Below are 10,444 nucleotides of genomic sequence, written 5' to 3' on the forward strand. Positions count from 1 at the left end.
GGCTAAATTCTTCTGGTATTTTCTTTCATATAAGTATTTTTTCATCCCACTTCATAAGTCATAAAAGAAATGATATATCTGCAGTGGCTCATTTTTGTTTCTAATTTATAGTAACATTATTTTTATTTTTTGCACTGGAAGATGAAAGTACGAAAATGACATGTACATTGGATTTGCTGTACAAGATAAAAATCATTTTTTGATTAAGTTTTTATAATTTCCATTCTTATCAAATATTAGTTGATTGGTTGGATCAAAATATTGAATCATCAGTGGTATTTAACCATTAACTAAAAAGTAAAGATTCCTTTACAGCAGAGAATAAATGGAATAATTTCCTTACCAAGACCCTCAAATAAAATATAATAAGTAATCCTAAAGCATTTGTTTTTCAGCTGATTGTATAAAATAATCCACTTAGAGACTAGGGTCCCCAAATCGAAAGAGCTGAGTACAATTATCAAAGTCTCAATATTAGAAGAAGAACCTATTGTTGTAAATAAATGAATAATATTGCTGTATTGATATGCTTTCATCATGTAGTTCCTCTGATTGTGATAAGTGACTTGAATCCATGCCAACATATTACTAAACTACGCAAAATTATCAAACTGATGGCTGCAGTGTATTCTGAACTTAGCCTAACATGTTTAATGTCTTTATGGGAAAAGGATGACTAAGCAATAATGCTGGTATCAACAAGAAAACAAAATTTCTCTGTGAATTGTGTTGAGACGTTTTTGCACCTTACATAAGCCCTTCAAAACACATGGAAATCAAGTAAACAGGTGAGCAATACTCAAAGGAAATATGAAGATCATTTGAAAAATGTTTTCAACAACATCAGAAGTTATGTTTGATTTAATATACTAACCCAGGAACCTGTCTTCCAGTTAAGTATATTCGTTTTTGTATTGTAAAGTGCTGCCTGCATCCTGGAGTCACTTTTATCTTTGTTTTTGAAAGCAACCTGAATTCTATTTTTACTAAGAAGAAGGGCATGTTGAACTTTATTTCCTGAAAGGGAAGACTTTGATACAGCCTTTTATGTAATACTTACTCAAATATGGTGGTTTGTAAGGCGCTCGTGTATTAGACAGCAGTCCATCCAGCTCTTTCCTCTCCAGGGTGCTGTGAAGGGCCTTCTCTTTGCCGAAGGTGGAGAAGGACCTCTCCGCCCCGGGCTGGGCTTCTGGAGTTTCAAACACTTCAGTGTCTGGAACAGAGTCCATGCCAGGAACATGCAGATTGCTACGATAATCAGCAGCCTGGCGTCCATCAGAAGGGACAAAGGAGGGCATCCAGCACCGATCTGAGTGGCCAAGTGCTTTACATTCCTCGGTGCAGTTGGAGAAGAGATCCATACCTGTGAGCAGAAAACAGAGAAGCTACGAATGGAGACTTTATCAACACGACCAGCTGCTTGTGTCTGTGCTCAGCCGCTCAGTCATGTCCGACTCCTTGTGACCCTATGAATTGTAGCCCACCAGGCTCCTCTGTCCGTGAGATTCTCCAGGCAAGAATACTGGAGTGGGCTGCCATACCCTCCTCCAGGGAATCTTCCTGCTTAGAAGTGAAAAATTACAGGCAATGTAAAGAGTAACGGGTAAAGGTATCTTAACAGATTTTTCTTGTGTTAACCTGACAGGAGCCCCAAATCGCTTTATATTATTTTGTAGAGGGTAGGACTCTTGGCAAACAGGGTTTTGAGATAGATGTTTCTGAACTGGTCAGGATGTTGAGGGAAAATATTGACTCGAAATTATTTAAATAATTAGAAAATAGTGAGAATGAATATTAAAAAAAAGAAAATCTCTGAAATTCGTAACAGAAAAAATAAAACCCAAGTGGAAAGCCTTCATTACCTGTAATTTCTAATGATGATAAGTCATATTTTTTTCCTTAGAGACAAAAATGGAAGAAATATGGGAAGCGTGAGTGATGATATTTAGATAATAAGATCTAGACATGAAATAAAAAGTGAAATTCAACAGAAACAGGGCATACATATCAATACACCAATAAATGATAAGAATAAAATAAGAGTGGCCAAGAGCATGCTTTTTTAGATTCTTAGAAAATGACTTCCTACAAGTTATTTTTCAGTGACACTCTTGTAGTCCATATTACTACAAACTGCTTATCATTTACCACTTAGACAAGCCCAGAACAAATGACTGTAATTAGTGAAACCAAGGTAACCAAGTGCAAGGTGAGTCAGCTGCAGACGCTATTGACGAATACCTTATTACTTGTTCTATATTGGAAAACACTTGTCCCAGACAACACAGAAATGTTTGCTTACTGATCCTAGAATACCAAGATTTCAAATGACATCTTCAAGTTTCATTGTTTCCTGTAGACTGACAAGAATACTAAACATGATATTTATGACCCAAGAAAGCTCACTCAGTCTCTTAAGCAAAATATCATTTTGGGGCACTACAGAATACTATCTGTTATTCAATTTGATAACTAGCATTATGTAAAAAAATAAGCACACAAACAAAAATCACATTTTAGTGTGTTTCTAGACAGAGCAATGCATTTATTAAATATGTTTAAACATAGGATCAATTAGAAATAACCAAAGAGTGATTATTCTGTACGTCAGAAACTCTCAAATGCATGAAATGCCTGGTGTGAAAAAACCATGGATTATTTTTTTAATCAAGAGAGTGTAATGAAAACACTTGATTGTTTCTTCTATAAATATTATGAGTGATTTGAGCTCTTGAGCAAGTTTTAGTTTGTAAAATCCTGACACACAATAATTTACTTTTTTATATGCATATGTTAACAGCTCTTTATGTAATACAAAGAAATAATTTTTGCATAATTACTAAGCCCCCAGATTATCCTCGAGTATTCTGGAGTTTAAAACAATTAATTATGTAAATTGTTTAAAGATATAACACCAAACTTCTTATCATATATTAATCTCACATTATAATGACTTTTTAAATTTTAAATTAAACTGTGTATAATGCTGGGGCTTTCCAGGTGGCTTATTGGTAAAGAATCTGCCTGCCAAGCAGGAGATGCAAGAGAGGGGAGTTTGATCCTTGCACTGAGATCTACTGGAGAAGCAAGTGGCAACTCATTCCAGCTTTCTTGCCTGGGAAATCCTATGGGCAGAGGAGCCTGGCAGGCTACAGTGCACGAGGTCACACTGAATCTGACATGATTTAGCGACTAAACAGCAGCAGCGGCAGCATGTATAATGCTAAATCTGACTTCGATTATAATAATATATTGATAATTGTCATGCATAAACCCAGAACTAAATTACTGATCAGTGCATTATTGAGGAACATAAACGTGAGTTGAAGCTGGGATAAGGAATCAGACTAAGATCAGCAAGTAAAACAGGTCAACTATTTTCTAGACACCAGGGAAGTTAAGCTATCTTATTCCTATAAGGAGATAAGTATTAGAAGAAAAAAAAAAAAAAAGAGGAAGGGAAGAAGAATATCCCTGATGCACACTGACACAGCAGGTAACTAGAAGCTATAGAATCAGAGAGATCTGTATTTTGATTCACTGTACTCTAAACACTCCCTATTTATAGTCTGATAAGGAAGAAAAGGTCTTTTTGATAGATAGAGGTACCATTAAAAGTCAATTATGGGCAATCATTTTAAAAATAAATTTATATCATATTAAATTTGAAGTTGATGGAAAAATTCAAATATTAAGATAGAATTATATTACCAGATCCTGATAAAGATGCGTACTAATGCAAAATTTGGAATTAATACAATTTTTCATCACATAACTAATAAAACCCTTTCAAATACACCTCATGAGACCATTAATAGTATTTCACATCTTTTTGAGCACTGTACCCAAGGATTCTTATAATTCTGAATATGATAATCACACAGAAAAGTTTTAATGATCTAGTCTCTGCATTATCTTTAAGATATTTGAAGGTACTTTTATGAGATGTTAGAAGGTACTTTTATTAGAACTTGTTTTCATGGCTAGTTGATATTCAATTGTGCTAAATTTCTTCTCTTGAAGTGTATGGTTTTCTGCCTCTTTGCCTTATTAGACGCTAGTTAAAATTCCCTTAGATGATGAAATAAAGTTCTCTGACTTGAAACCTGTACAAAAAAATTATCATGTGCATAACAAGAAAAGTGAGAAATATGATAAAGTTTTCTCTTGGATAAATAGTGTTACCTGCCTGAAAGGGGAACAACACTTGTACATAATGTTCCTCATAAATTTATGAGCTACTCCTTTTAAAGTGGGATCCCCATAGTGATAACACAGCTTTATGTAACTACAAGGAGATGGAAGATGGCACACTTTGTGCATGAATATGTTTCACACGTTTTACCAATAAAACAAGTGTACTAATTTCTCATGAGGAAAATATCAGATGTAGAAACAATTTTTTTAATCACATAAAATGTATATCAGTAAATTTCAAATAAGTTTTAGAAATATTCATTGAAAAAAAATTTTTTTTTTTCGTCTCAAATGTATAGTTTGAGAACCAAATAAATTGTGCCCATTACCTGGCCTCACCTTAGGGAGCCACTGAAAGATGAAAATGACTTTATCTTTTTTCATATATCACTAGTTCATGCATTGGAGAAGGAAATGGCAACCCACTCCAGTGTCTTGCCTGGAGAATCCCAGAGACAGTGGGCCCCCGTCTATGGGGTCGCACAGAGTCGGACACCACTGAAGCGACTTAGCAGAAGCAGCAGCAGCAGCAGACCCCATTAAGTATACTATTTTAATGACCAGACAAGCAGAGGCATGTTTAAGTTTTGTGGTGGTCAATGCCTGCACAAAGGACCGGAATGCCAAGTATTTCAGTACATGGGACATTTAAAAATGCGTTATCTTTCACACTGCTTTTGGAAATTTTTAACATCTCAGGTTGAAGGCCCAAGAGAAAATAACTTCAACACCATTTATTTTTCTCATTCAAATGTCCTTATTTTAGAACCTGTGAGACTTGTATAGCAGAAAACTACAGGCCACACCTGAGTTATGAAGTTTTGGTCATTCCTAAAGAAACATTTCAACATACAGATTTTATTTGCAATTTATTTTTTTCCACTTCTTGGAAATGGTCTGTTCTACATGGCACGACAGCTGAAGTGATAGACTGCCTGTTATATAGAGATATATTTAGACAAATTTTAAATTACATATTTTTATACTAGCAAGTAACTTGATCCCTTGATATTACCACTGAGAACAAACTGTGATTTAAAAAATGTAATTATAGTCAATTTGTTCTGTTTCCTGATGAATTCAATACAATAAAATTACATGGACCTTTCTCATGTAACAAGCCTTCAAAAAATGTATTTTTCCCCAAATATGATAAATTAGTTTAAAAAATCAACACACATATTTTTGATGAAATTGTAAATCTTCTTTTAATTATTTAACACTGGAGAAATTAGAGATATTAAAAATAATCACCAAAATTTCTGTAGTTTTTGGTTTGGTTCGGGAACAGAGATTTTACAACATAATTCATCTATGTAAAAATCAAAACATGCACATCAAAATTTTCTATCTAACATATTTCAATATGTTTATATTTTTCTTCATTTTACGTTAATATTTGTCTTATATCTTTTTCAATTGTAAATGTCTCTGCATTACCTAGTTGTAGCTCATATTTTCACCAGAAACCTGAGCAAAAAGCTTTTGCTTATTCAGACTATGGTATAAATTCACCTTATTTATAAAGCCAGAAGCTAACTGCCAATATCTAAATTCTTATTGGAGTTGAGAAAGGGAAACTTTTAACTTTATGATAGGCCGAAAATTCTTATTGATATTGCAGTAGTAGTACAATGGCTTAATTTATTTCATGATATATGTTTTTCTACTAGTATGAAGACACTGACAATATAAATCACTTTTTAAATTTATAGTCAAGTTTTGACCATGTGTCATGTACAAGTCTCATAATAATTAGTTAAGAAATAAACACTTTTAGAAGCTAACATGCCTTTTAAATAAAATAAAAATTTAGAAGAGAAATTTGAAAATTTTCAGGTAAACTATAACAAGTAACATTAACTTATGAGGGTTTTTTTCAATATACATTTTAACAAGGTCAATTATTAAAAAGAAATTCAAATTTAATCTTAGTGTGCACATTGTAAGTACTTAATAAGTGGGCGAGGGGAAACAACTACTTACAGCTAAACAGATCTCCTTAAATCTACCTCCAATAATACTAAAATGTTTAAGACTATACAGCTAAAAATGTTGTATCAGTATTTAAATCAGACAAAAAAAATCTATCTTTTAATCTAATGGTATTATAAAATTGAACATATACTAGTTTTAAGTTCACTTTGGCTTTTTTTCTTTTCTTTTTTTTTTTTTTTGGCTATTTAAGCTGTGATTAATCAGTTTCTCCCCTTGTGATGGTTTATGCAAGCATTTACCACATCTCCTTGGACTTCTGCCATACCTAACCGATACATCAATAGTGCACTGAAAAAAACGGAAAGCACCTTGACAAGGCTATAGAAAGAAAGTGCCACAGACCAGTGGTCAAGTCGAAGAATTCCACACATGGAGCCAGGTGCAGTGGAAAACTGAAAAAGCTTATGTGATTCTCTGTGCAGCTGCCTCCGTGTTTAAAGCCCTTCTATGAACAAAATTGGTGACTGCAAATGGCTTAGAGAGGAGAAAAGCAAGTGGGGCAGAGGGAGAAAGAACAAAAAAGAAAACTGTTCATAGAAGAATAAACGGAAGCCATATCCAAATAAATAAATACAAATTAATGTTAACACGGAAAATGAAAGTGGGAATAAATAAAGACTTGGGAAGCTTAAACAGGTGAAGAACTAAGCTAAACAGTGTATACTATGTAACATGAAATGAGGTTTAAGCTAGAGAATTCAGAATTCGTGTCTTTTCAGTGTTGTTTTTCCATGATAGTCTAACTTTCTCCTTTAAAACCTAAAGTTGAGTGGGATTTGCTTATTAGCTCAAAAGTTTTTCATATCCTAACCCTGGAAACAGATGTGTAATGAAGAATATTCTCTAAATATTGCGAAATTGGAAGATCATCAATAGCTGGTTGTACAAGGAAATAAAGCAGATGTAACTGTTTGCCTGAGATAGGCTTAACTTTTAGGAAATTAACTCTAGCTACTTGGTGTGAAGTTTATAGTACACAACAAAGAATGGACTGGAAAAAAGTCATTAAGTAAAGGCATCTTAATTCTCTGCATTTAGGGTTTTATATTTTAAAAGGTAAACAATGCAGAATCATTTTAACAATGAAACTAGATGTATTAAATCTGACTGCAATTCAGCACACAAATGTGTAATTATTTCTTAATACAAGTGTGTTAATACAATTCAAAAACAGCTATCACTATGCCCAGTATGTTGTGGCAACCCTATAAATGCTAATGAAATAGATCCACAGATTGTTAACTCTGTACTATTCTCACATGTTAAAAACCTAAAGACAGAAAAAAAGAATTTGCCATTTTAATAAGAAAAATGAAAACTACCCTGCTTTTAAACATGTTTTCCAAACACAATTTAGCACTTAACATTTTCAAATGTTTTGACATCTCAAATAATTTGTAAGTAATGCTACCAAAATGGCAACATTGAGTGCTTGGGAAATAAAAGAGCCGCTGGGAAGGCACATTGATAAGAACATATTCCCATCCATCTTCCAAATTTAGCACTTTTTGCAGATGTTTATTTCTTTCTCTTTCTTCAGTTAAGTTATTATGGCTCATTATGTCTGAGGAACTAAACTAATTGAAATGTTCATTGAGACTGGAGTGCTACAGAAAAAAAAAAAAAAAAGAAGGAAGGGGGAGTGGGAAAGGAATAAAATACACCCACAAGGAAACATGCAGCGGGGAATTTTCTTTTTTTTTTTTTTTTTTAATGTTAAACATTTTGTTTCAAAAGCTTTAAAAGGCTGACTATGAAATAAGAAACTGAAAAAAGAATAGGAATGAGCAATTCCAAACGTACACCTTTTAAAAGATAACAATAAATCATATGTCATATATAGGCCAAAAATGAAAGGGACTTTGTACTCAAATATAAACTTCTGGCAAGATCTGGTTTGTTGTCAGGTTCCCAGACACTAAATAGATGCTCTGTTCACTTAGCGTGAAGGCCCGCAAGGGGCAGGGACCTCCGGGGATTCTTGGCAGTTCTCAAGTCTCATTAGGCCTGCATATTAATGACTTGCAGCAATATAAAGAGACCCTTGAGCAGTCTTTTCTCCCCCTCCTCCTGCCTGCGTTTCCCAAGGCCAAGGCAGCCTCAGACACACCACACATGAGCCAAGAGAGAGGCCTGCAGCCACCATGGCTGCCAGGCGACGGTGGGGCGGGTACTGCCCTTTGACACACTGCCTCAACACCTTGCAGAGGTCCATGGAGTGTGTTAAAGGACGGGTGCTCTCGAGGATCAATGTTACCTTGAAAATGAGAACCTCATCTCCCTTTGGCTTAATCACTAACCAAAACAAACCTTAAAAGCTCAAGTGAATGAAGTTGAACCTCCAAACAGATGGGCGTTTTTTAGAAGTGACACAAGTCAGCTTGCCTTTGCATTGCTATATGTGTCAGATAAACACAAAACTCAGTTGAAAGAGAAAAAGTTTAAAAAAAAATTCAAAAAGCATCCTTCATCGTTGAAATGCAAAGTAGAAAGAAAATCCAAACCTTGTGAAATTGTTCTCATTATTTTAAGGTACATATTTTATTTCTTTTCAGTGACTTCTTTAATTATTAGTAACTAGAGTTATCAGGATCTATAAAACTTAAAGGGGACATGTATACAGGAAAAAAGTAAAGTAAAATAAAGTAAAACAAAGTAAAAAAATATGTATCACATTGTAAATCCCATCAGGGAATACCTTCAAGCTTTACATGCAAATACACCCAGAGATCAACTTTTGAACATGGATCCTGTTGAAAATATGAGGAATGCTTCAGAAAATGTACATTATCAAATGTTTACTAATGTCTCAAAGCCTAAGAATCCAGCTTTGGAAATCCTGCTTTCAATCTATTCATGACTTTTAATCACCATTCCTTCTCTCATTCAATATTCAGTGATATGTAAAATGCATTGCTCTGGAAATGAGAAAATTTGGATTTTGGTTCCCAGTCATCCACTTATCCTCTTGTGACCTTGTGCAGGTCAACCAATTTCATCCATCTTCTGTTATTTCATCCATAAGCAAGTGTAATAATAGCTTAATTGACTGAAGACTGGGGACTGGACCAGGTAAGAAATCTATGTCCTTTGTATGCAATATAATTCCCGGAAAGAACATGACATAAAAAAGAAAAGTTTCGTGATCTCATGTATTCCACAATGAATTTCTAACTTTCATTCTCTAAAGGAACACTAGACTGTATTACAAGTCCCTTTGAGTATACAACTGTCAACATAGGATGACACCAGTTTTCTGTAGGTTTACTAACACTAAAAACTACCTAAAACTTCGTGCTCTCAGGATTTATTTTTAAAAAATCCACTATAAAAGTCAGCATCGCCCTTTAATCACACTTACCAGCTGACTGGCCGCGGTTGGTGGCGTCATGATCACTATCTCCCTGTTCACTGTCTCCATGACCACTGTCCTTAGAGCTTACTATGTCGGCTTCCTGGAATGCAGAACTAGAAGTACAAAAATGTGAATATTAGAATAAAAAAGATTGAAGAAACACAGAAAACATTCTTCTGCCACCACATGGTCACCTATGGTGCTGCAGATGCTTATAGCTCTTGATTTCTGCTTAAAGCTAGTTTTTAAAACCTGAAGCCTAACTCTCCAACACTGAGCATCAGCAGTCAGTTTGAGCCCTTACGGCATGTAAAGTTCAATCATTATTCTATGATTGGAGCTAAGCATATGCTTATATCATTTTCATAGGACAGATATATATGTATATGTCTGGAATAGTTAGAAAGATTATCAGAAGCAGTGTAGGAGTGTAAACTGACAAAATATTCAAATATACTCAGTGGTTGTATATAAAAGAGACACACCAATATTTTTTAATTTATTGTCTAGAAAACCTAATATAATCAATATTTATGTCCTGTCCTAATTGGAAATATTTTATCATTTTCTATTTTTATATTGAATAAGATACCTAATTCCTACTTTTAGTAGGTCGTAATTTGTCTATATACCAAGCTAGGAAAAAAAAAAGGAGTCCATACCTGTTAACTCGGCGAGGTCTGTCAACTAGATAGCTGAGCTCTGCTCGCTGGTGTTTAGTCTAGAAAAAAAATAAATAAATCAAGAGCATTTGAAGGCTATGGGTTTAACTAACAGTCTGATTTTGAGGCTAGGAACTATTTGTAGGTTAAGTAATTGTGTACATTTTTAAGGAATTTCTAAGCTGTTCTAAGACTTCAGACTAGTTTTTATAAAGACTAGTGCTAGTGA

At 34.2% G+C, this 10,444-nt stretch overlaps 1 protein-coding gene across 1 annotated transcript in view; it reads right to left on the bottom strand.

Annotated features, from left to right (window-relative positions):
- Positions 1-10,444, bottom strand: part of PCDH10 (protocadherin 10) — a 40,886-nt gene that overhangs the window by 26,229 nt on the left and 4,213 nt on the right. The window contains exons 2-4 of the mRNA XM_069558654.1: positions 10,216-10,274; positions 9,560-9,666; positions 1,061-1,366 (exon numbers count right to left, since the gene is read on the bottom strand). Of these exons, the coding sequence (XP_069414755.1) occupies positions 1,061-1,366; positions 9,560-9,666; positions 10,216-10,274 (472 nt within the window). The remainder of the gene's footprint in view (positions 1-1,060; positions 1,367-9,559; positions 9,667-10,215; positions 10,275-10,444) is intronic.

The sequence above is a fragment of the Ovis canadensis genome, chromosome 17 (assembly GCF_042477335.2).
Source record: "Ovis canadensis isolate MfBH-ARS-UI-01 breed Bighorn chromosome 17, ARS-UI_OviCan_v2, whole genome shotgun sequence".
In the NCBI taxonomy this organism is placed as follows: Eukaryota; Metazoa; Chordata; class Mammalia; order Artiodactyla; family Bovidae; genus Ovis; species Ovis canadensis.